This window comes from Trachemys scripta, chromosome 14, assembly GCF_013100865.1.
Source record: "Trachemys scripta elegans isolate TJP31775 chromosome 14, CAS_Tse_1.0, whole genome shotgun sequence".
Classification (NCBI taxonomy): Eukaryota; Metazoa; Chordata; order Testudines; family Emydidae; genus Trachemys; species Trachemys scripta.
Window position 1 is genome coordinate 28,253,184 of NC_048311.1, and position 27,001 is coordinate 28,280,184.

At 37.6% G+C, this 27,001-nt stretch overlaps 1 protein-coding gene across 4 annotated transcripts in view; it reads left to right on the forward strand.

Annotated features, from left to right (window-relative positions):
• Positions 1-19: 19 nt before the first annotated feature.
• CEP112 (centrosomal protein 112) overlaps positions 20-27,001 on the forward strand; it is a 290,713-nt gene continuing 263,731 nt past the window's right edge. For 3 of the 4 annotated variants that reach the window (XM_034789933.1, XM_034789932.1, XM_034789931.1), the window contains exons 1-6: positions 20-148; positions 2,130-2,248; positions 3,821-4,011; positions 5,528-5,697; positions 18,259-18,355; positions 21,153-21,227. In XM_034789933.1, coding sequence (XP_034645824.1) covers positions 2,149-2,248; positions 3,821-4,011; positions 5,528-5,697; positions 18,259-18,355; positions 21,153-21,227 — 633 coding nt within the window. In that variant the 5' untranslated portion in view covers positions 20-148; positions 2,130-2,148. Of the gene's footprint in view, positions 149-214; positions 302-2,129; positions 2,249-3,820; positions 4,012-5,527; positions 5,698-18,258; positions 18,356-21,152; positions 21,228-27,001 lie in introns of those variants that run through there. The other variant, XM_034789930.1, reaches the window with a different exon arrangement.

Consider the following 27,001-nt stretch of genomic DNA (forward strand, 5'->3'; position numbering starts at 1 on the left):
CAGACCAGGCCTGGTGCTCCCCTTCCCCTCCTGCTGCAGCAGCTCCCAGAGTGCGCCCGTTGGGTGCTGTGCAAGCTGTGGGAGCCCCTGGTGAGACCCCCAGAGTGCGGGGCAGCTGTGCCCAAGCCTCGACGTCGTGGACCGCGAGGTAAATGGCGCTGGGTGGTCATGGCCCAGCTCATGGATTGAGGGGCGTGATGGAGGGAAATTGCCTTCCCCCCCCCGTGCGAAATCCCAGCAGCGGGGTGCGAAGGTGGTTAAAGCTCTCGAAATCGTGGGGGAAATCACCGGTCATCACACGGTACCTGATGCAAACTGTAGAGAAAATAAGTCCGAGAGGAGAGGGGGAGAAATAGCATCGCTCCTTTCCTTGCTGCCACCTTCCCTGGTTGGGTATGGCGGCTTGTTTGCAAAATTCTTAGCAGCGGGCAGGAAGGTGGGAACAGGTTGCTAGAAGATGTCACATTGCTTAAGTGGTCGTGCAAACTGGAGATGTATGGAAGAGATAGCAAAGGAAACTTGTTCCGGTGGCTGGGAAAGTTGACTGGCTGAGTAAGATACGTATAGTGATATATCAGTCCAACTGCTAACAAGGGTTGGGAACCTGTTTAGTATGAGGCAAATAGCGCAGGATTGTAATATATGTAGTATAACGATACTTAAATCACAGAACATATAGATGAGGAAGTGAGGGCAACCTACCCTTAGATGGAAAATTATTGAATGATGAGTAACGCAAAGGGTCTCACATATCACTGACGGGTGGTTTGTAGGGCTGGCCCGGGATGGGACAGTTCATAGCCCTGGTACCTCTGGGCTTGCCGCATCCATTCGGAATGTAAAAAAATTGTTTGAGCTCTGCCACCTCTTTCATTACAAATTGGAATTGTTTATATATAGTGATTTATTTGTACAATTTCTAGTGGGAACAGCAAACCATGGACTACTTGTAAAGCATTGTAATTAGCATAATCTTGCAGTGTAATGTAGAAAATTTTTATTATTTTAAAATTTAGGTAGAAATTAATGATAACAGGAACCCTTGGCTCACTGCATTTCCAATTTCAGTTCGGTTTAATACCAATACCAACATTAGTATATGCATTTACAAATTTCAGTTCAGCACAAATGGAACACCAGATTAGAATGTTACATGATAGTGTATGTTGCATAAAAATAGTTGAAGGAAAACAAGAGGGAGGAAAAATACATTTTCCTCTTGATATGAAGTGTTATTGAATGTTAGAGCCGGGAGATAGATGGTATGTGAGGGAGGAGACTTTCCCTCTCAGCTGAAGATGTAAACAGGTAAATAGTGCATTGGATTATAAAACCTCAATCCTCCAAAGATATCTGTGCATGTACTTAAGTTTATTCACTGTCAATGGACCCAAAGGCTAGTGGGACTTGGGGTGTCTAATGTTAAGTACGTACATAGGCCTCAATTCTACAAACACCTACATTTAGCAATGATCATGCTAACTGCAGCCTAAAATATATAGAGAAAGTGTAAAATGCAATCTCCTGAATGGGAAACTAATGAATTTATAAATCATGGGATAGATAATTTGGAGGAAAGACATTTGTATGGCTCTCTCCAAACCCTGTAGTAAATTACTGTTTTTAAAAATGTACAACTGAGTGTTGTATTTTAGCTGTATCTTCTTGTCCCAAATAACTTTTTATCAAAATATTGTTTGTAATATTGTTCTTCCTGCTTTCCACATTGTTTTCATTTGTAAGTGGTATCTTGTCACTGACTTCCAAGCAGGAAAAGATATTTTTGGATGAATATTAGCTTGTTTAATAGCTTTTAGGGAGTAATAAGATGGGTTTATTTATGACCTGTATCTTGCCAAATGCTTTTTTTATGTGTGGGTTATTGTTCTCCCTCCAATAAGCATTCCAAAATCAAACAAGCATATTGTTTGAGAAACTTATCCTGAGTGTTAGCTCTTTGCAAAGATCTGCTATTTTGTGTGTGTGTGTGTGTATGAATTTAATGCTAATGAAATAGCCATATTGTTGTTTGTTTTTTTTAGATAGCTCAAAAAGTGAGTATTTGCATTTAGACATTAAGTAGATTAATATTAATCTATAGAACAATGAGGTTTTATATAATTTTGCAGGTTGGCTGTTAAGTGCACAATGAGTAGTGAAGAGGAAACATGGGAGAAGTTGGATGCGGAATTTGATCACTATGTTGTAGATATGAAGCCGTTTGTGTTAAAATTACCACATAAATCAGGTAAACTGTGCTACGAATTTGCATGTAAATAAACATAACAGTCAGAAATACTCTAGTTTTACTACAGAATCTTGGTATATTATGAATCTCGAGTGTAAAATAATAACATCTGTATGCATTTATAATGCATTCTGCTAAATAACAAATCAAGTACCACAAACCTAATGTTGCAGAGTGCATCATCATATGTGCACAACTTTTAAAGTTGATTTTTAGGTTATCTTTTAAGCACCTTTTTGTTAATACTGTTTGTTCAAGCTCATCCTTCTTATTTTGATGACGTAAATGTACTTTTGCATAAATATATTAATTCCTGTATTTTCCAATTAATGAATTCAGTGGAAATTAAAACTAAAATAGGCTTTGTCTTGGAGATTATGCCATTTATAAAATTGCAAGCATTTTTTTAGAGACCAATCTGTCAAGATACAATTATGTTCATAAAAGAAATAAATCCAGCACTGGAACTTTTTAAACTAATAGTACAAGTATCAGCTAAGGAGTGATGTTTTATGAGCTAAGCGATTACTTTATTTTAATAATATGAGAGAGTTGTGTTGGAAAATTGTTCCTCACACCTAAAACATGCTATTATATAGCGTTTCACAGAGTTCAGTCTTTTCTCCTTTCATGGTCAGCATGTACTTGGGGACATTGGGAGGGTATGGCTTGCAGCACTTTCAGTAGACTGCTGATACTTAACTTTACTTCTCTATTGTACATAAACCAGCTAGTGCTGCCAAACACTTGGCTCAGTGTCTCTCTTGGATGAGTTGGGGGCATTGAGTTTCAACCAGCTAGTTGTCATCCATTTGGATAAGACTGAGATGCTGCTGGTAATGTTGGGGATAAGCAACTAGAAATTATGGTGAAGATTATATTTGTTGAGGATATGTGCCTGCTGTTTGTAGCTAGAGTTTGCACGTTTAGGCTGTTGTTGGGTAGCAAGCTGATGTTAGAATATCACAAACCACAGTGTTGAGGAGGGTTTTAACTCCTATATGCCTGACTAGGAGACTGAGACTCTCTTTTGGATGTGAACCTTACTACTTTGATCTTAGAAAGTTTAGATTACTGCAGTGTGCATGGGACTGTACTCTAGGTCAACTCGGAAATTGAAGCTGGTTCAGAAAGCAAGATAAACTACTAAGTGATATAGTTCTCTGGGAGTACATAACACTAGTTGTCCATGATCTGACTGCACAGGTTCTCTATAAGTTTCCAAATTGAATTTAAAGTATATGTTTTGAGCTGTATAGCATGGAAGTATTTCTATGGCACTCTTCTTAAAGTTAGTATAGAATTCAATTTTCTTTTTCTGTGATATTGTAGTGGATAAAATATTTTTCCATTTGTGTTTTGTTTGACCTGAAGTTCCTTTCCATGAAAAATATACACATCCTTGTAAAATTTCATGTTCTACCTTAAAACTTCCTTTGTGCAAAACTTAAATTCTTGGTTGAAGAGAGAGAGGTCTACAAAGTTATGCTGTGGTTCTTTCATAACTTCTGCTGTTCTTAAGTTTGTTCTGTTTTCTAAGAGAGTCTATTGTAATGGAATGTATTTTTCTAGAACGTCAGAGATGTGCGCTCTGGATTAAAAAACTCTGCGAGCCCTCAGGAGCAGGTGCAGGAATTATGGGTAGAAAGAATCGGAACTTGTATGCAAAATTGTTGCTGCATATGCTGAAACGAGGAATTCTAGAAGGCCCTTTTACACATAAACCCGAACCTGGAATATTGAAAACCTTGCCGTCATATATGGTGGGTATTCATTTCATTTTTATGGAGAACAAACTTGAGTAGTTCATAAATGTAGTTTAAAAATTATATATTTAAGTATTCACTTTTGGTTACAGATGGAATCAAATTCTGCAGTGATTTCAGTGGAATTGCAAGGAGTGAATGTTGGCCTACAACTTGTACCCTGGTTCCATTAATAATTTGTAACTGGAGTTGGCAAACAGATTTCTAGGTCTTTGTGAATTTTTTGTGTGACCTGTTTTGTTTTCTTCTTCAAATAAAATAGAAGTTCAGAAAGTGTGGAAACATGCCTTTTTGATGATATCTGATTAGTTGCTAACTGATATTTACAGATAACTTAAAATATATTTAAAGGGACATAGTCAATATTTTCAAAGCTAGACTTAAACTTCAAATTGGTATTGTGAAAGGAAAGAGAGTCTTGTGCTTGAAGCTTAGGGCTGGTGTATTCCTGGCTTTGTTACAGACTTAGATGGGTAAATCAATTAAATACTCTACATGTATGTTTAAAAAAAAGTGTATATGGGGATAATGGCTCACATGGGCATTGTGGAGGGTAGGGCCTGACTTTTAGAAATTCTGAACATTCTACTGCTCCCATTGACTTCAGCACTTCTGAAAATCAGTTCTTTAATTTATTAGTATTGTAAAATGCATTTAGCTTTTTGGATGAAAGACATTACTCAGTGGTATTGCTACCCAATTTTTGGTTTTGAAGGGTTCTTTGAATTTTATATATGTTTGGATTAAACAATAATAAATTGATTATTAGATTGAAAAAATATTGATTATTTTCTATACTAAACTAACCATCTCTGATCTCTTAGGCCATCAAAAGTATTTTTTTTCCTGTTTGTTCTTTCCTCTTCCCTCCCCAACTTTAATGCCAAAAACTTAAAACAATTAATGTTTTAGAACAATGTTTTAAATGTTTCAAAACAATGTTCTCTCTGCGTGTTGAGGATGGCTTCATGATGAGCAGGGTCCCAAGGTAATGGGGATGCTGGGGTTGAAGTATTGGGCTGTGAATCTTACTATTGGAAGAGGCAACTGGGTCTGGATCATAAGGTGCTGGATTAGTGCAGGAAGGTTGGTCCCTAACATGGTATGTAGCTAAGCCTGATCCCACTCTTCAGAGCTAGTTAGCAATTTATGACACTGTTCATAGAACAGTTTTGTTAGCTATCAGTATCAATAATACAGGCTGTGCAAAGATGTTCTGTGGTAATAAGTGCTATGTAAACTTACGACTATTTCCCTTATATCCAGGACTCGATATTCTTGCCCTCCTATTTTAAGCATGCATTCATTGAACTTATTGGCAAACTCCCTTTGACTTTACTGGGAATGGAATTGCATTCTTTATGCTGCTACCAAACCAGCAAGCAAGTGATGATGATGATAAAGAAGGGTGCATATATTCCTGTTTTTTTTTTTTTTTTTTTTTTTTTTGGTCTAGATCTTACAATGTTAATCTTTTCTGACTAACTGGATCTTTAATTTTTTTAAAATATAGTCAATCTATTTTGATGAACCAAATTCAACGAGAGCACAGAGTGGTAGCCCAGAAGCTTTACCTGACTGGGTCATGGGAGAACTAGGAACAAGTGAATTGAAATTGGAGGAATCATGGAAATTCTCTTCTAGAGAGGAGTCAGCTTTGGTAGCATCACCACTTGCTCACAGGTAAGAATTCAAAATCTGATCTATAAATAATGCTTATTAACGTGGAATTGGACATAATCTTACTATAAAGTGCTAGTTTTTTGTGTATAATAACATGTTAAAAAAAATTAAGGTTACAAAGTCAGTCACTCAAAAGTTTGGAAATGTCAGAATTAAGGTTGCCTGTACAATGTTAATTTGGCCCTTTGTGAGCAAGCACCATGATAGTCTTTAATTACATGATCACAAACTATTTTTCCTCCTCCACTGCTACAATTAAATTTTCCTGCCCTCTCCTCTATCCCACTCTCTGGCTTCTGCAATCCTCCCTCTCCTTCCCCTTCCTTCGCCAGGTATTCAAATCACTCTGTTTCCTCTTCCTCCTTGTACCCTGAGCATTGAGAAACACAGGAGAGAATCTCCTTGTTTTCAGTTCCTGTGCCTGGCTTCACCATGGTTTCTACAGCCAAGAAGAGCAATTGCAGGGAAAAGCCTGCCCTCTGCAGGAGCCCTGGACTCAGAGCATGTTCAGTGCAGACTCTTAGGAAATTTAGCAGCCAAACTCTAACAAGTCTCTACTGAGCTGGTGCAAACTGAAACGTTTGAGAAGCTTATAATTTGGCTATATTTGGGCAGTTTGATGGAGATCACAGAGATGGCAAAAGGTACATCCCTCACACCAGTGTGTCCCTTTCTGCCAATTTTAAGTCCCTGATCCAAAGCATTGAGGTGCTAGAACTTCTCAGCAAAATGATTTCATGTGGGCAAAATAATTTATTTTTCCTAATCTTGCTCAGAGAAACAGTTGAACGGTTTTTGCTGAAGTAAAAAAAAAAAAAAAAAAAAAAAACCCAACATTCAACCTGAAGCTGACAGCCAGCAAGGAAAATTTCAGCCTGAATGGTTAAAGTTTTTTATAAGCAACTGAAAGCAGGGTCTTATAATAGAAAGTGTTCGTCAACCTTAACTATAGGTGGAGATTGACTAGTTGACTTTTGCAGGAAACTTTTTAATATAATCAGTTTAGGAGCTTTGGGAACAGCTCGCTGAATTACAGTCAGATCTCCAGATCGACACTTGCAGTTGCTGAGAGTATTGATCAGCTATCAGATCTCTGGGTGCCTAACCTGACTTTCCTTAATGAATTAAATATAAAACTTACATTCCTCTTTTAGCAAATTGGTTATCTTAGCAAATGTGATATTTTGATTAGAAATGTCTTTTGGATTTGTTTTATTGATACAGTCTTTGTTAGAAAAATATATTTACTTAAATTTCCCTTATATTTAATTCATGCATGTAAGGAAGCATGCTATTCTGGGCTGTATTCTTCTTCAAACTGCAAATTCTTCTGCAGTCTTCCCTAAATCTGTAGCTTTTCCTCTAACCATACATATGAGGATGAGGTAATATTTGAGATGTCAACTGGTGTAGTTTTATCTCCTCCAGTTGATCCAGCACAAATTAATAAATATAAAACCCGCTAAACAAACAGAAAAGTGCACAAGAAACTTTTATTTCACACGTGTATTTTTATAGTGAATAATTTATTGCAAATTGGAACTGAAGTTTAATGCTGCCTCATAAATTTTACAACCACTTCTACTTGTCCTTTGAAAAACCTCTTTTAATCTTAAAAGATTTTTCCCTCTTAGTGTGTTTTTGATCACTTTATAAAAACTTCCTTTACTTAGACCTTTTTGTATGTGAGGCATTTCTAATGACATTTTAGATTATGCTGTTTGTGTGCTAGCCCTTTTTTATTTTTTATTATTAAAGATGCAGTCTTTTTGAAGTCTTTTTCTTGGGGCTCTGTTAAGCAGCTCTTTCGTGTATAAATCCTGTGTTAGACTTTAGAACATCCTCCTGTGTTCTGCTAGCAGACATTTTCTATCAGTGCAGTAGTTCAAAGGTGGCTATGCTCTGATATCAAAGATTGGCCACAATTTTCAAGTCTGGATACTTACAATTAGGAGTGAAATCCTGACTCCATTGACTTCAGTGGGTGTTTAGCCATTGATTTCAGTAGGGCAATGATTTCACACTAGATACCCAATTTTCAGAGGCACTGAACACCCACATTGTTTATATTTAGATGATTAACTGTTGATTTAGGTGCTCAATGTTAGGCACAACCAAATTTGACATTTTTGCTATAAGATTTCAATATTATACCTCTCATTCATTTGCACACCACTGAGCCTTTGGTTTTTAAATCCATTATTTTTCTCTCATCTTACCCAAATGTTTTTGCCTGTGGAGGCTACTTTTTTTAATCCAGGCTCAATTTGATAGGTGAGGAGTAAAACTTTCAAAAGTCTTATTGAAAGTCTATAGAAAAGTAAACATGATTTTTGGCTCCTATGTCAGTCACTTAAAGGGACTAAACATTTTACCAGATGGCTTCACTTCCTTCTAACAGTGACTTAAAATTCGGGAATGTCTTAATATCCATTAAACCTGAGATAACACATATATCACATTTGATACTCTTAGTTGGTCTTTCGGTTGCCTTCACTCATGTTCACTGATATGGACTTCTTATCTTGAGTGTAGATGCCAAGCATAGATGTAGAATATCAGTAGTTGCCATGAGAGTACCGGCCCTACCATGTTACTCTTCTAGGTTTTGTCATACATCTTGACACTTTTTCCCAAAAAGAAATGTCTAAATAGCAAAGGAAAATAAAATACATATGGCTTGATTAACCTTTTAGGCTTGGCCACCCTTGAATATGGGGTGGTGTGTAGCTGTGCCACCCTAAAAATAGAACTAGAAAGACTTTGTGCTTTAGAGATGCCTCTCCGAGACACGATTCCTCTTTAGCTCCCCTTTTATTTTGAGAGTGGAGTTGAATAGGGGTTGAAATATGTTGCATTAGCACTGTACAAGATGCAGCATACTCCTCCCCTCTTGCATCCAACCAACTCTGGTAGTCAACGTGTGAGGGATGTGGGCTGGAGCCATACCTCCATCTACTATCAGCCCTCCTTTCCCCCCCTCCTTTTCTCTTTCCTCTGACTTGCTTGCAGGGAGGAATATCAGGGAACACAACCCCTTCTCTCTACCCATATCTGGACCCAAAGTCCAGATAGGTCCTATGCAACTGCATGGGGATGTGTGGTGGTGGAGAGTCGTTACCTCATTTTACTCTCCTGTGTTCTATATAACACTAAGATATTTTTCTAGACCATAGTTGGCAGCTATTGTGACTACTAAGAAGACAGATGTTGGATCTGGTATCTGAGAATCCCTCTAAAGTTCCATATAGTCTGTTAAGTGATTGTAAAAATGACACCCCCTTACTCATTAGATCTGGTCTCTGCGTGTATTCAGCTATCTGCTTGCTTGCTTACTTACTTACTATATCTGCTTACTTTAGAGGGGGGAAACCTTTTACTACTGTTATCCCTGCAGAATCAACCCAGTTCAGGCTGTATGAAACTGTTGCTTTTTATGACTTGCACATCAGCAGAAGAATTGTTAACTAAATTCTATGTGCCAGGCTATCTGCACAGATTATGCATCTAGTTAAGCCTGTGCAACCACAGGGAACAGAGTTGCACAGATGACACTGAGGAGTGGGGAGGTGTGGAAGGTCTAGGTTGGATATTAGGAAATACTGTTTCACTAGGAGGGTGGTGAAGCACTGGAATGGGTTACCTAAGGAGGTGGTGGAATCTCCATCCTTAGAGGTTTTTAAGGCCCGGCTTGACAAAGCCCTGGCTGGGATGATTATGTTGGTGTTGGTCCTGCTTTGAGCGGGGGATTGGACTAGAACCTCCTGAGGTCTCTTCCAACCCTAATCTTCTATGATTCTATGATATCCTCCGAGGACAACAGGGTTGCATGGATGTAACTAAAGAGCAGCATTTGGTCTTGGAATCTTTATAGCAAGTGAAGATACATGATGCAATAAGAGCATAACATAATTTTCAGATCTCAGGCTGTGTTTGCCATGATGGTAAATAAATAAGCCTCATTCTACTTCTAAATTGAGCAAATTCAGTATTAAAATTGTGACAGTAAATGTGGAACTCCATTATGACATTTTTTTCAAAGCCACTTTTCAGAGTAGAATTGCACTTTCATAGAAGATTAGGGTTAGAAGAGCCATCTAGTCCAAACCTCTGCTTAAAGCAGGATCAACCCCAACTAAATCAACCCTACCCTCCAGCCTATCTACCTCTCCTTCCAGCTTAGTGTCATCTGCGAACTTGCTGAGGGTGAAATCCATCCCATCATTCAGATCATTAATGAAGATGTAGAACAAAACCAGCCCCATGACCAACCACTGAGGCAATCCGCTTGATACCGGCTGCCAACTAGACATCGAGCTGTTGATCACTACCCGTTGAGCTAGCCAGCTTTCTATCCACCTGGTAGGCTATTCATTCAGACTATACTTCTTTAACTTGCTGGCAAGAATACTGTGGGAGACCATATCAAAAGCTTTGCTAAAGTCAAGGTATATCACATCCATCGCTTTCCCCATATCCACAGAGCCAGTTATCTTGTTATAGAAGGCAATCAGGTTGGTCAGGCGCCCTTATGAATCCATGTTGACTGTTCCTGATCACCTTCCCCTCTTCCAAGTGCTTTAAATACATGTTGTCCTGTAAAGCATGATCATGGACGATGTTCTTTGGCAGTGTAGCGTTAGTCTGCAGCTAGTGGCTAGCAGGCAATCAAAAGCACAAGATACTCACTTCTAGAAGTGGGTACTCGTTCAAAGAACACATCTGTTTTGTGTGGGGGGAAAACTTTAATTTGTGCATTAAATTTTTGAAGAGGAATAAAAATGGAGGAGAAAACCTGGGTTACTTTTACGCTTGGTAGTTCTTCTGAGTTACGTGTTAAAGTCATAAAGAGAGAGTTTCCAATTCACATAAACTGAATACAAAAGAGAAAATATTTAAAATATTTGAGCTATGCAAGGGGTAAGGAAGGGCCAAATGGAGCTTTATCTGTAAAAAGAAACAATATTTCATGGGAAGAGTTGATGTAAAATGTGTCTTTATTACTTTGTTAGCTCTTTGGGGCAGGGACCATGTCTTCCTTTGTTTTTATAGTGGTGAACATGCTGTCAGTGCTCAGTAAATAAATATTAAAAGTGTGAACCTTTTCCAGTGTGTTTCTTGGTGCCTCTGCAATTTATTGTAATGGCCAGCAGATGGCGAACTTCTTCCATTCTATGTAATAAGGCAAAACCTACTTTTCTTTGTACTGGAGAATGTGATCTATGTGGATAAGCAGTATGTTTTAGCTTTGATTAATATTCTGTTATCCTACTATTGGTAATTTAATTCTTACAGGTAGACTGTAGCAGTTTCTGAAGACATTTTAAAAATAAGCCATTTATTTCAAAGAAAGATGTTTATGAATTATGGTTTTGAGAGCAACTAAAACTCAGGTTTGAGTAACATAACCCAAGATTACCACCTCCCTTTTAAAAATCAGAGTAAAAGAGCACTTGTTGGCCTGCTGTACTCTGTTATTTTTGTACTGTTTGTGTATATGCTATTTTGCTTATGGAAATGGCTGTTTTTCCTAGGAACCTACTTACCTGTTACATTTGTAAAATAAATGCAGATTGTCAGATTTTTTTTTTTTTTTTCCTGCCAGAGTGGGATTGGGTAATGCTGGACTTGATGGGACAAGAGAGGTCTTCATTTCAAAAATTGGGAGGGTAGATTTAAACTAGTATTGTATAGTTAGATTTTAATAGAAATCTGACCTTTCAAACTGAATTAGTAGATTATGCCTTAAAACCAATCCTGTTGTGTTGCACCACTCCAGGAGGAACCCACATTTTCTCCCACCTGGTTCCTAGTAGGAAATCATTTGCTACTCTCCTTTATCAGTAGAAAATTACTTCCTCTTTCCATGCCAGCCCACTGTCCTGGCTGGCGTCTGGGGGTGATGAAGTTGGAATCAAGGCTGCGGCCACTCCATGTCCACTTGCATTGGCACCCTTGTCTACTACTTCCAGAGGTGAACAGGGAAGACTACAAAGGAACTCCCCCTTATGTCCTGTATGGTTTGATTAAGGCTAAGCAACAGTCCCACTTAGAGCCCTTTTCAAGCTTCTACTTATAAAACTCAGCAATGCTGCTTCTTTTTTAAGGTCCTCTTAAAAATAACAAAGAGGTGCCTAAGTATATCTGAACACACTTTTCCAGTTTTAAAATACTTGAGTAATCTTTTGTGGGTAAGACTGAACATGACATCTGTTTTTTTTTGTTTTTGTTTTTGTTTTTAAACCTGAAGCTTTATCTAGCCATCACATAACCTGAAAAGAAACAGCCTGTATTGAGATGAAGTATAGATTTACATACAGATAAAGATTTGTTGTCTTGCAATATAAAATAAATCCTGGCAGAATAAAATTCTGTTAAGGGTAGGAATGTTATGACTCACTGGAGACAATCTTTGCATTTTTATATTCCTTTTGTTCTTTTTCCTCCTAGTTTTTGTTTATCCAAACCATTCACTGCACTGCAATCACTATTGTTTATCCTCACACTTTATTGATATTTACTGATGCCAGAAGAAAGGTACGCTCCAGTTGGTACATTTCAGTGTTCCCTGCTCCTTAGATGAAAGCTCGGACTGTTTTCCTCATGGAAAGTTGGTTTGTGTTTCAATTTTCATAGAAGTGACTAATTTATACTGTACATCCAACAATTGTCTCTCTCTTCATAAACACTTAATTCATCTCAGCATCTCTTGGCATAACTCACAGCTGAATTTTTTGCTGGGAGGGAAAGAATGTAAGGTATTTTAATAGTCTGACTTGACTTTAATAGTACATGGCTATTTATTAGTAGGTACATTCATTAAGGGGATATATTTTTATCTTAATGTGAATGGATTTGCACTGTACATAGATTCTTCTCTATAACCTCAAACTTATGGCCAAAGACAGGCTTATAATTCTTTCTCCCAGATCCTCTTCTTTACTTCTATTCTCCATTATGATCTAGATTATAGCCATTCTCGAGCCCATAACATGAGACTTACTTTCATCTCTCCCTTTCCTTCACATATACAATTCTGACACTTTTTACTCCACATGTTTGTTCTAAAAATACACCCTGTCCTTTTCTTCTCTGGTGGACAAAGTTCTTGTCAATGCCCTAATCATCTTGTTGCTTAAATACTGCTGTCTTGTCCTTTTCAGGACTATCCCTACCCCGTCCAGTCAATGAGGCTGACATGAAATGAAACTCGCAAAACATTTCTGGCCTATTGCTTTGACCATGTTACTTTCCACTCCTACCCTTTAAATTACTGGTTCCCCATGAAACTCAACATTAATTTCAAACTTCTTGTCTTTGCCTTCTAGATCTTACAGTGGTCAGTATGTGCTTATGTTTCTGACCTGCTCTCTTGTAGCTTTTCCTCCACTCTTGTGCTCTGTAGTGATGCCAGCCTCAATACTTGTTTCTTTTCCTTCTCTTACAGTTCCCATACCTTATTCTGTGCTTCCCTTTATGTTTAGAATGCCTGCCTCAAAATTGTTTACCAAATAACCTACTTCACTGCATTCGGGTCTATTCTAAAATCTGACATCTGTTGTCTTGACTATGAGAAATAAGAGGAGGAAAGATAAGAGCCCTTAAAGTTTGCACAATCCTTGGTGTATAACCACTGATCTTGCTATTTTCACCTTTTTTCTTCCTTTCCCCCATGTGCCTGCTCTGTGGCCCTCACTTGAATTTAAATGTTATAGTCCATGTGTTTATTTGTGAGCTGCCTCAGTTCTTCAGTGTGGCTAGTGCTAATGCTAGGGCCTAGAAATAGCCACGCAAGCAGAGTTCCATCTTATGGATTCATTTATCCTCAATGATAGTAAGGAATCAAACAAGATTGTAAGCTCTTGGGGGTAGGGATTGCTTCTCCCTGTGTGTTCATACATTACCTGGCACAGTGGGGCCCTGATCTTGATTGCAGCCTCTGGGCACTACTGCAATATCAAAAGGTTATTCCTCCCTGTGGTATTTAGACCTTATCCTGGAAATATACATACTATTTTAAAGAAGAGTGTTTTTTCTATGTGTCTTTTTCCTAATTTCCTGTTTATATTTTTTCTCCCAATCTATAGTCCAGGTATCTAATCTTGCAGTGATAAGAACACTGCAGCACATTGTTTTGTAGGTTTTCTAGTATAATAACCTTTTGAAAGAGCAACTTTTATTTCAGCACACATACAAGATCTGTATTGATACTCTAGGCATTCCCATGGCAAGAAGTCATGAGCTATAGAAGTTGGGTTATATGCGTTTTAAAAAGCAGAGGCTATTGTTACTTTAAGCTGACATCATTTGTGACATGGGCCATATGGGAGCTCTGTAATAGACAGTACATCCATTTCTAACTTGTTTTCATAATCTATTTAACAAATAAAAGAAAATCTAATGTTTAATATTTAAATAATGTTTAATTTTTAAACAAAGGGGTTTTTGTTGTTTTAATCCATTATTAAAACAGGATAGAAATTTTGCCTACAGCTCTCTATGAAGGACTTCCATAATGCAAGTGTCATAAATGATGATGTTTTTGGTCACCATTATGTAGAAGGTTCATACAGTAACTGTGATTTAAAGTCTCTATTTTCAAATAAATTTGACTGTGTTTTTCACCTTTTAAACTTTCATACTGCTGGATGACTAAAACAGGAACATTTTTATCTTTCATGATAGAATTAAATCTTTTTTTAATGTATTTATAACTCTTGAATCATAATTAAGAAACAAATGTAAGCACTACATTTTTTGTGCAAAGAAATGACTGATTATAAAACTAGGCATTTAAAGTCTAACTATTATGATTCTAGCAACCTGGTAAAATGTTATGAAAAAAATATGATTTAACAAATGTTAGGGGCACAATTAAAATATTTTGATTACCCTAATATCTTGTCTGGGGCAGAACAATTTGATGGGTAATAGTTTCAAGAAAAGGACCATGTTTATTGTGAGATGTTGATTGTAGTTTAAAAGTTCTATTTGTCTTGTTTGGCTCCTGCTTCATATTGTACTGCAGGAAATGGTGGTAATGAATAAGTATGGGGTGTGCATCTTTTCTTGGTTAGTGATGAATTAGTGTCTGACTGCTGTTAGTGGGCCCTCTGTTGCTTAGTATTCTGTTTTTCTAGTATAGAGGTACTGACTACCTTGTTAAAAATGCCATGCTACTCTTTGCAGGAGTAACAGTAATACATTGCAGTTATCAGACAAAACTGTGTAAAGGACATGCAAAGGCCCAATGTACCACTTCTCTTAAGAAGTGTTGCACAGGCCTTCTGAACCGTGGGGGAGGGGGAAGAGTGAGCAGGAAGAATTTCACTAGCAGTTTCATTTTAGGGTCTCAAAAGACTTCCCAAATGTTAATTAAGCTGCTATTCAACCTTAATTCAGCCCCCTTGTGCATATGCATTGTGATAGTTTTAATTAAATGAACACATGCTATTTTTTTTTCCAGAGGACTCCTGCCTCAATGAGTGCTCTGAACACAGAATTATTAATTTTCTCGTGGACTTTTCTATGGCATTCTCCACTATATTAGCTGAGTGCTTCATAAACAGAAATGAATCTGTTTTCACAAGACCCCTGTGAGATGAGGCAGTATTATTTATCTCCATTTCACAGATGGAGAACTGAGGCTAAGAAATATTAAGGTAAAAAGACACCTAGGACCTAATTTTTCAGAGTACTTAGCATTATATAGCACTTCATATGATCGGAGGGTAGCTGCCATTGACTTTATTTGCAATTGTGAGTGCTCAGCCCTTTTGTCAATCAGACTGCAGGATGTCAAGTTGAGCATCCGGTATGTGAGGCATACACAATTAATGACCACGTCTGAAAAGTTTGTCTTAAGTGACTTGACTGACATCATGTAGGAACTCTGTGGCAGAAGCAAGAATAGAAATCGGTTCTCCAGGGCAGCATTCAACTGTCTTCACCATGAGACTGCCCTTTCTCTTCCTGCACTACCCTGCCTCATTCACTGCATACCTTCCGAGCTTCTGTAACAAATCAGGTAGGGATACTACAGACAAAACAGCCCTTATTCAGCTCCAGAGGAGGTCCATCATTCACACTGAATGAAGCAGGGGTCCTGTGGAAAAATTAGTATGCGATCATGTAATTAAAGACTGTATCATAAAGCACACACACAGGGGGCTGAATTAAGTTTACACTCTTCTTCCTCTTATGTGGCATCTCCATTACTGGAGGTTTGTAACCATGATAGCCCATTCTGTATGATCCTCTGCTACTCAATTTGTGGATAAATAATCCTTTTGATCCACCATTTATACCATCTCATCTGTCCAAGATCATCTTTTTCTGCTTAGTGTTTTTCTGTCGTCCGCTTTCTCTTCCAGTACCCATAACGTGTATTGACTGCTGAACCTCTTAGATTCAATTTGCAGGGCAAATTTTATCTTTCTTTTCATAAGATTTCTGACTAGCATTTGCTGAGTTTCAGTCATCTCCAATACTGTTTTGTTGGTTACTTGGTCTATCCATGATATATTTTCAGATTTCTTATATAACACCATAATTCAAAGGATTGTAATTTCTTTATTATCAATATTTTGGGAGTCCGTGTTTCATAACTGTAATTTAACACAGACCAAATGTAAGATTTTAAGAGTTGGAATTTAGTCTTCACATTTATGTCCCTTCTCGCAGGGCTCTGGAGCTGTGCTTCGGCTCCAGGCAAAAACCTGCAGCTCCACTGCTCTGGAGCTGCTCCGCGCTCCAGCTCTGGGCTCCGCTGCAAAGCCCTGCCTTTTCATCAGATATTTAGGTTAAGGCAACCTTAATGCTGGCATTTCCTAGCTTTTGAGTGCTTGACTTTGCAACTGTAGTAATATTCTTTTTAAATAATTTTTTGGTGTGTAATTTCCTAGGTTTTGAAAGAGGAAACTGAACATACAAATTCCATCATGTGGCATCATATTAACACCCACATGGGTAATCTGCAGGGTTGGAATCTTTAGCTCCACCACGCAGACCTCTCTCACGTGAGCTAAGGGGGTAACTGATAGCAGGTAGAAAAGTCTGTGCCACGAGCACACTCCCTTCCAGAGCCTGGAATAGAGCCCAAGACTTCTGAGTCTCACCATTCCTTTAAAAAGAACAGGAGTACTTGTGGCACCTTAGAGACTAACAAATTTATTTAACCATTCCTTTGTTATCAGCAAATATCTGTGAAACCCACTAGCAGAGTGTCCCATCTCCATCCCAAGTGATTGTCTAAACAGCATAAATATTCTTTTGTCAGCTATCACATTTAACATTTGGGTTTGGGGAACTGTGTGCTTCCTGCTCATCAAAGAACTGAAACAATGTTCTTGAGGCACTGAATTACCAGCTGTTGGGCTCTGACTAGAGCTGAACTGCCAGTGCCATCAGGAGTTAAAAATCTTGACAAACTAGCGGAACTCTAACCTGTGTCTGGTGTAAGAGATCTGAGACCAAAGAGCAGGGATCCAGTCAAGTGATACCTTCAAAGAAGAATAACGGATGGTGTGTAATTTCCCTTCCATGTTGGATGAAATGATTTTTATGTATGGTTTTATCAAGCCCTTTGATCCTTCTGATGAAATGTGCTATGAACGGAAGATAATTGTCATATCACTGTGACCCTACTCGTGACATCAACTGAAAATTATCTCACCAATACTACAAGCTGCTTCATAATATAGCCTTTCTGTTTCTGAATATTATTCCACTGCCATAAATGCTTTAGTCATCATTAATTATGTGGAGCCTTTTCTTATTTTTCCCTTGAACTTAGGAAATTGTTCCAAAGTTATTACTTTGTCTATCATGTAGAGACCCAGGAATTTGATAGGTATCTTCAATGTACAATGCACAATATAATTATCAGTTTAGGGTGGGATTTTCCAAAAGCACCTAGGGGCATTAGGAGCACAAGTCTAATTGAAGCTGTGTGCATGATGTTAGAATTCTAATGATCTATATTATCAACAATTCACTTCCAAATAAGTTTTTCCCCCTCAAACTTTAGGCTATGTCTTCTGATGTTAAAAACACTATCCCTGGAGCAAAATCTGGGTATTTTTAGAAAATGCAATCTTTTAATTTCACAAAATAAAACCTAACTGTACGGGGCCAGTGCAAATCTTCTTTAGGAATAAATGGATTAAAATGTACACAATTGTAAAGAATAAAATTCCAGCTAAATTAATAATTGTCGTATCACCCAACATTCTTATCTATATAACAAAGAGAAACAAAGAAAACATGTTGAAATAACATAGCATTACATGGTATGTTAAATATTGTGAATTTATTTTTGAAGAGTATTTGAGAAATTTATTAATCTCTCCACTGTTTTTAAAATGCTTCAATGTAGATGCTACAAAAACACCATTTCCCCTCTTATTCGGTTAACCAATTTATTTTTAATCTGCATAACCTCATATAGTATTTTCTCCTGTATCTATTACTTTAAAAATATTTTGAGATCAAGATATCTGTCCACTGTGTTGTTAGATGTGAATTCTTTATATTCTGGTTGTTACTGTTTTGTGACAACAGGGAAAGATACAAGTATAATGGGAAGCTAGCGTTAAGGTCACATTCTATGAGTCCACCTCACCGGTCAGATGAGGACAACTGTGCCATGCAGACGCCTGTAAGATACTTTTTTACTTTTTTGTAATAAATTTGATCTTGTTTCAGTGAATTATTTTTATGTAGCCCCATAAAATTGTCATTTCTAATTGTAAAAGTCATCCCTGTGTGCGGGCAGAGAAATGTAGCAAACAGTGGGAAGGACTGAAGCTCACCAAAGTCTGTGCTCTGCAGTTGCCAAAAAAAAAATTTACATTGGTTACTTGCACTTTGTCCTAGGTGGATGACCCTGATTAAGTGCAGAACAAGGCTGGTCAGCTGCATTGTTCCCATTAAACAATTTAGCAAATTAACCGCTGTTGATGCCATCTTGTATTTTTCAATCATAGATTAAAGAAAACTGCTGAGGCTTTTTTGGCTGCATTTAATGATAGTTGACCTTTTGAAGGACTGAATTTTGGACTGATTGTTTTATCCAGTATCAGACAACCAGCATTGTGGCTTAGCAAGAGAGACTAAACAGACTTTATATAGAATCTTTTATCGTCCCAAATATTTGGTGATGATATGTCAATTAAAAGCAATTTAAAAACAAAAGTTCTTGCTAATAAATGTATACAGTTGTCAATATATATGCTATTTCCCTTCATAAATGTGATATCTCTAGACTGTAGGTGGTATCATATGCCATATGTAATTGACATGTTTTTCAATTTAGTAGAGGTGCTAGACACTTTAAAAAAGTGTCTTATTGACCAGTATTTGCTTTATTTGAAGCAAAATAAGTGTTTAATATGAAACACTATTTTATAAAAGAAAAGGATGGTCTTACATTGAAGACTCTGGGCTGGGATTTAGGAGATCTGGATCCTGTACCTAGCTGTGCCACAAGCTTCCTGTGTGACTTTTGGCAAGTCACGCCATCTTATTTTGCTTTCCTTCATTATCTCAGGGTTGTCTACACAGTGCCTTAAGTTTCCACAAGAGTGATGTAAATTTTAGTCTGCACTAACATGTTGCATACTAACTGGCCTTTGTGGACCCTGCTGGAGCGCACTAACAGTTCCTTTAGTGTGTGTTAGTGTAGTCCAGTTTCAATCAGTACTATGTTAGTGTGCACTAGGGAACTTCTAGTGCACACCAGAATGTGGGCCAGTTAGTGTGCAACATGCTAGTGCAGACTGAATTTACACCTCCCTTGTGTGACTAAAGCTCCGTGTAGCCAAGCCTTCAGATACTACTGTGACAAGTGCCATAGAAAAGCTTATAAATAAAATAATTCTTTTTAGCTTTGCTAAACAGTTTGGCTGTTTTGGCTGCCTGGAACAAATAGTGTGGTATAGTCTATAATGTGCATAATTCAGTCCCAGGTAGAGGAATTAGGGAGTTTACTTAAGAAGTAACAAACTCCCTCAATTGTGCGCTCATTCCTTGAACTAAAAGCTCCGTTCTCTACATGGTTATGGTGTCTGAATGAGAACACATTTTCGAACAATGAGAAGCTTGCATGCGATCTTAAAAACTTCTAGTTAAAAAAACCTAATGAGACAAAATAATTCATGCTTCCGTGCATTGTTTTTTTAACTACTGTAGTTTACTACAATTAAACTTCTATTATAGAACTGAAATAGAAATGTCTGGAATATTTTTTTCTAAGTCTTTTTAATGCATTAAATAAAATAATTAGTTACTGTTATGCTACAGTGAAACCCATTGTGAAAGACACTTGTAGCCTAAAGCAATCACCAGTCACTGCTCAGTGTTGGAAACTGCTTTTCTGGTCTGGAGCTGGTCTGCTGCTCCTCTTGGCTCTGGTGGTGGCTGTTCTGCCCAGTATCACCACTCTCTTCTATACTACAGTTCACTATCTTCAGCCTTCCTCTATTTTGTGGCTGGTCAATGTGCTTGTTCCCCATCACAGGTAGTCCCACCCAGCTCTGTTTTGGGGTATTGCTAGGCATACATCAATTCCTTGCAGAAAGGCGGATTTTGGTCTCATCTTATAAATTCAGTCCCTGTGAAGGAGGTTACCACAGACAGGGAAAAAAATTATGTTCCATGAAAAATTTTGAGGTTCTAAAATTTTGTTTCCCTTCCACCATGGAATGAAACTGAGACCTTTTGAAACTTTTCATGAAAACTGTGAGAGAAACTCAGACACCCCAGCATAGGAATATCGTAATAGCTGGGGCATTCACCTGGGATGTGGAAGATTCAGGTTTAAGTCATTGCCCTGAATAGGACAGAGCAGGGACTTGAACATGCATGTCTCAGGTATGTGCCCTCACCACTAGTCTATTAGCTATTCTGGGGTGGGTTTTTCTATCTCTGATGTTGATTAGAAATTCCATTCTGAGAAACCATCCCAAGAAAAGTTTAGTGAAAATGGATATGTTTCCATGAAAAGTTTAAGTTTTGACAGAAAATGCTAATTTGACAGAAAAATGTTTTATTGAAAAATTCCCAGCCAGCTTTAGTCACCACTCTGGAAACCTGCCTGGCGGGAGGAGGGGTATGTGGGGGGAGAGGAGGGTGTGTTCTTTCCGCTTTTATAATGCAGTTATATTTGTTGTTTTGTTATATTTTGAGGCTATGGAAAGGGAGCAACATTAGGCACAAATTATCTAGCAACAGGTAGGTGGTGGAGCTACCTGAATTGAAGCCAAGAGGAGCAGCAGCCCAATTCCAGACTGATGGTTTCTTGGGGGAAAAGTGAGTTTTCAAGGGGGACCAAAACTCTTCTTTCTTTTGATATGGCACCGTATTTTTTTTCCTTTGAGGGCAGTATGGTTCAACTAAAAGTTTCTTTAAATTCTATATCGGTCCGCTCTTCTAATATCTCCATTTTCATATTCCAGGGAGATCAACACAAAAAACCCATTTCTTTGGACGACAGTGATCTTGAAGTTCGTCTCAATAGTTGGAATCTTGGGGTAAAATAAACAGTGTATTTATTTATTGGCTTTAAATGAAAGCTGTCTGGTAATTTAGTCTGTTTCTGAAATAGTAAACAATAACTTGGCCATTCCTTTTAGAGATGGAAACAAGTTGGAAGCAATCATGACACTTTGAAAGATAAATCATGAATAAACGTCATTTTGAGAAGAAACTGTTAAAAAACACCTCTCTATATATTATTATTTTTTAAGGGATACTGGCATAGGCTCAACACTTCTACCTTGGTGTAAATCCAGTGATTTGCATAAATCCCTTGTGAAGCAGCATGCATTATTGAGTCTAATATTCTTGTACAGTCATGGCTTCCTAACATATTTGTAAATACTGTACTTTGTTACAACGTTGAATGTTGACATAACTTATCTCACAAGCTAAAGTAAAATATCTTTCATCACATAAATTAAATCTGAAAGAGAATACTTCATTCTGGAAATGAGATCGGATGGAGTTCTCCCTCCACCAAGTTCCACAGACAACCTCAGCATATATATTTATTGGATGTTGGCAGTAATGGATGATAGGGCTCTCTGTGCTTTATTTCCACTTTTATCATTAGGAGGACTTTAATTGGGCTTAAAACATTTAGATAGGACATTAACATTTTAAAATATTCCAGCCAGTATATTTTCAGTCTGTTATCTCTCCTTAGGACACAGACATATTTTTAATAGTATTTTAATGTGCTGTGTGTTTTTGGTATTACAATCTACATGAGGCAAATACAGTTAGACAATTAATGTATTTCTTATAAATAGGACGAAAGGAGTTGTTTGTTAAAATCAATTCAATATTGTATTTAAAATATTCTGTATTTTTTCATACATTTGTATGTGCATACAGATTTAGCACATCAGGTTTGATCTTTTTCTGTTGATCTTTAGCAATTAATTCAAGTTTTCTAGACTTGAACAAGTTTAGATTCTACTTTGATTTAAGATAGCTACCATATTGAGATTTTTCTCTCTTCATTCCTTCAGTTACACTCCTCACTATCTCATCACTCATCAGTATGGAACCTGAACAGCAGGGATTTGATAAAATCCCTACTCTTTATAGCAATATTCTCTCATGATATTTTGTCTAATCCTTCTCCAATTTTATTAGGATTATGGATCTAGTCTAGTGGATCTAGAATCATCCAGTTTTCATCCATGTGAATAGATTTTTTTTTCCCTCACTCTTTTTCTTTTTTCATCAGTTTTTCCACTTTGTATTTATTTCTGTGGAGCCAGATTCTCAGAAGATTGTTTGGATACTTATTGTACAGAAGTATAATTAGTGTATAGGTTTTGTCTGAGTAAGGATTTGAAGATTGGGTTCAGTGTTCTGGAGTGGTGGTGGACACTCCACACTTAATACTGAAGCTTCTTCATATAAACCCATGACTTTCCCAAAAAGAAGTCAATCCCCCTGAAATTTCCGATGTTGTATCTCATCCCAGAGTAGAGTTTTCTAGAGAGTTTGGAAGAAATTGGGAAAGGAATGTTACAGTTACAACGTTTGAAGAATTTTTCTGTCATTCAGTTTTCAAAAAATTTTCTAATATTTTTTTGACTTGTATCTTCAAAATTGCTATAAATGTGTTTGACCTTGCTGAGGTGCCATTTGCAATTCTAAATTATTTTCTTTTTTTGAGGAGTTTGGGATTATTTCAGGAACAATGAAGATATAAGAGCTGTTTGGGTGTGTACAGTGCAATATTTAAAAAAAGCATAAAAATTCAAAAGTTGCTCATATAAAATGGACCTTTCATTAACTCCAGGCTTTGCTACAGCAGCCTAGACTGAGCAAGAGGTGTGGGAATTACTGGGTAAGTGATGGAGGAGGGAGTGGGAGACTGTTGGATGTATGGAGATGGGATGAAGAAGAGCACGGAGGGCTAGGGAATAGAAAAGGGGCATGAAAGGGGAACAGGGGAAAGCGAACACTGAACTGCAAGTGACTGGCAGAGGCACAGGAAATATGCTTCCTATTAAAAGATCCATTTCCAATATTACTATAGCATCAGATCATTACTCATGTAAAAAAATCATGGCCAAGATGTTCAGAAGTGACTAGTGATTTTTGGTATCTGTTCTTGGCTGCCCAACTTGACACCTTAAAGGGGCCTGATTTTCATAAAGTACCAAGCACCACCCTCTGAAAAACAGGCCCCTTTAAGGTATCTCCTACTGGGCATTGAAAAATTGAGATACTCCAAATTGCTCATTGCTTTTGAAAATCTTGGCCTACACAGTTATGTAAATCTGCTGCACGATATAACCCATCATATCACTAAACAGATCAGTGATTCATAAAAATGTTCGTCTACTCCACCAACAAAATCATGCAATGAGTAAACTTACAGATCTCTGAAAAATTAATATATTCTGAGAGTATATTCATTTGAAAATCTTTCCTGCGTGGTTAAGAAACAATATACTCAATAGTATACCTCACACATTTCCATTACGAAACAGGAAACGTTAAGGTTGAAAGGCTGTAATAATATGATGTGGTGAAAGTAAGCATTGAAGGATTATACTGCATCGAGGTACTGAGTGTTCATTTAACCTTTTTTTTTCTTGATGTAAATCTGTAACTTTTTGGTAGAGGTGGAGGGCATGGAGGTAGGAATGTTAGCTGGGTTCAGCTGAAACACACTTTCAACCTGAACACTTTGTTTAAAATGTTGTTTATTTGGGTTAAGATAACGTTTTTCTAGTCTATCTTCCATTTGGTCAAATGTCCGAATGCTGCTTATTTTTCTTATGCTGTGTCCAACATGGATGGACATAACCGTATTTAGAAATCTTGGCCAGTGTTTTGCATTCATGGTGTATGGTTTTCTTCAGTAAAAATGTAAGCGATAACAGAGAACTTCTGTTTTTTTGCTTCTTTTTCACAGTATTATCTCTCATGCTTTGGTGCCTGTTGACATTCTAAATGTAAATTGCACACTTGCTTTTCTTCTTCCCAGAAGAGCAAAAGCTTGACCTTGAGCCAGTTCACTAGCTCTCTGCCTGCTTGTTCCAAATCTAAAGGAGAGATGAACGAAAGGGTCCTAGATGCACCTTCTTGGCCCTGAGAGCAACTCAACTTGTATACAGCGATAAAAGATCAATTTCTACCATTTTAAGACTTCTCTGAAAAACACATTTTTAAAAGATTCTAAATTACATACCGTGAAATTACCTGAATACTAAACTTCCAAACAGCCTTTTCAGTAGTAGTCAATGCTACACAATAAATTCCTTGCAGGGGACAATAACAAGAACTTAACAGGCATTTGCAGACTATTGAGAAGTGCATTGTATGAATATCTAGCTAGATTAGATTACAAAAATGTGAACGTTTTTTAAACGTGTTAAGTATTTGAATAGTTGGGGAACTTCATTCTCTGGATGTTTAACAAGTTATAATTTAGGGCTGTCAATCGCAGTTAGCTCATGTGATTAACTAAAAACAATTAATTGCAACTAATCCCAGTTTTAATCGCACTGTTAAACAATAGAATATCAATAACAAATAATAGAATTTACTAAATATTTTGGATGTTTTTCTACATTTTCATATATATTGTATTCTGTGTTGTAACTGACATCAAAAAGTGTACAAAACCAAAACAATGTAAAACCTCAGAGCCTACAAGGAGATAATGCTGCTCTTTTAGGATCATAGAAGATTGGGATTGGAAGAGACCTCAGGAGGTCATCTAGTCCAATCCCCTGCTCAAAGCAGCACCAACCCGAACTAAATCATCCCAGGCACGGCTGTGTCAAGCCGGCCCTTTAAAACCTCTAAAGATGGAGATTCCACCACCTCCCTAGGTAACCCATTCCAGTGCTTCACCACCCTCCTAGTGAAATAGTTTTTCCTAATATCCAACCTAGACCTCCTCCACTGCAACTTGAGACCATTGCTCTTTGTTCTGTCATCTGCCACACTGAGAACAGCCTAGCTCCATCCTCTTTGGAACCCCCCTTCAGGTAATTGAAGGCTGCTATCAAATCCCCCCCTCTCTCTTCTCTTCTGCAGACTAAATATGTCCAGTTCCCTCAGCCTCTCCTCGTAAGTCATGTGTCCCAGCCCCCTAATCATTTTCGTTGCCCTCCGCTGGACTCTCCAATTTGTCCACATCCTTTCTGTAGTGGGGAGCCCAAAACTGGACGCAGTACTCCAGATGTGGCCTCACCAGTGCTGAATAGAGGGGAATAATCACTTCCCTCGATCTGCTGGCAATGCTCCTACTTTTGTAGCCGGCATTGCAAGGTATTTATGTGCCAGATATGCTAAACATTCATTTGGCCCTTTTTTCCTCCGGCCACCATTCCAGAGGACATGTTTCCATGCTGATGAGACTCGTTAAAAATAATGCGTTAATTAAATTTGTGACTGAACTCCCTGGGGGGAGAATTGTTTGTCCCCCTGTTCTCTTTTACCTGCATTCTGCCATATATTTCATGTTGTAGTCGTCTCGGATGAAGACCCAGGACATGTATTCATTTTAGGAACACTTTCACTGCAGATTTGACAAAACGCAAAGAAGGTACCAATGTGAGGTTTCTACAGATAGCTATAGCACTCGACCCAAGATTTAAGAATCTCAGGTGCCTTCCAAAATCTGATTGGGATGGGGTGTGGAGCATGCTTTCAGAAATCTTAAAAGAGCAACACTCCGATGCGGAAACTTCAGAACCTGAACCACCAAAGAAGAAAATCAACCTTCTGCTAGTGACATCTGACTCAGATAATGAAAATCAACATGCGTTGGTCCACACTGCTTTGGATTGTTATCGAGTAGAACCCATGATCAGCATGGATGCAGGTGCCCTTGAATGGTGGTTGAAGCATGAAGGAACATATGAATCTTTAGCACATTTGGCACATAAATACCTTGTGACGCCGGTTATGACAGTGCCATGAGAATGCCTGTTCTCACTTTCAGGTGACGTTAACAAGAAGTGGGCAGCATTATCTCCTGTAAATGTGAACAAACTTGTTTGTTTTAACTATTGGCTGAACAAGAAGTAGGACTGAATGGACTTGCAGGCTCTAAAATTTTACATTTTTTATTTTTGAATGCAGTTTATTTTGTACATAATTCTACATTCGTAAGTTCAACTTTCAGGATAAAGAGATTGCACTATAGTACTTGTATGAGGTGAATTGCAAAATACTATTTCTTTTGGTTTTTACAGTGCAAATACTTATAATAAAAAATAACTATTAAGTGAGCACTGTACACTTTGTATTCTGTGGTGTAATTGAAATCAATATATTTGAAAATGTAGAAAACATCCAAAAATATTTAAATAAATGGTATTCCATTATTGTTTAACAGTGTGATTAATTGCGATTAATTTTTTAATTGCGCGATAAATTTTTTTAATTGCTTGACAGCCCTAGTTATAATTATAATTTCTGATATTAACTAGGGGCAAAATGTAGTTTTTTTACCTCTAGGCGTGGCGTAGGAAACTAAATATTTCCTCCACATAAACCTGTAGGAATATAATCTAATAATCTTTTCTTTGTGGTGGGGAACTGGAAATTCTTATTAACTGACCGGTCATCTTTTGGACAGTGCTAAAGACAGAATGTTTCCTTGAAAGTTTGTTTAATTTGATATGCTAACTGATCTCTTAATGCCGATTCAGTTATAACACCCACAATAAGATTGGTACCAAAGCAAAGGAATTTCCAGGGCTGCCTGGGGTGGGGGGCAAGTGGGGCAGTTACCACGGGCCCCACAGGGGCCCCCATGAGA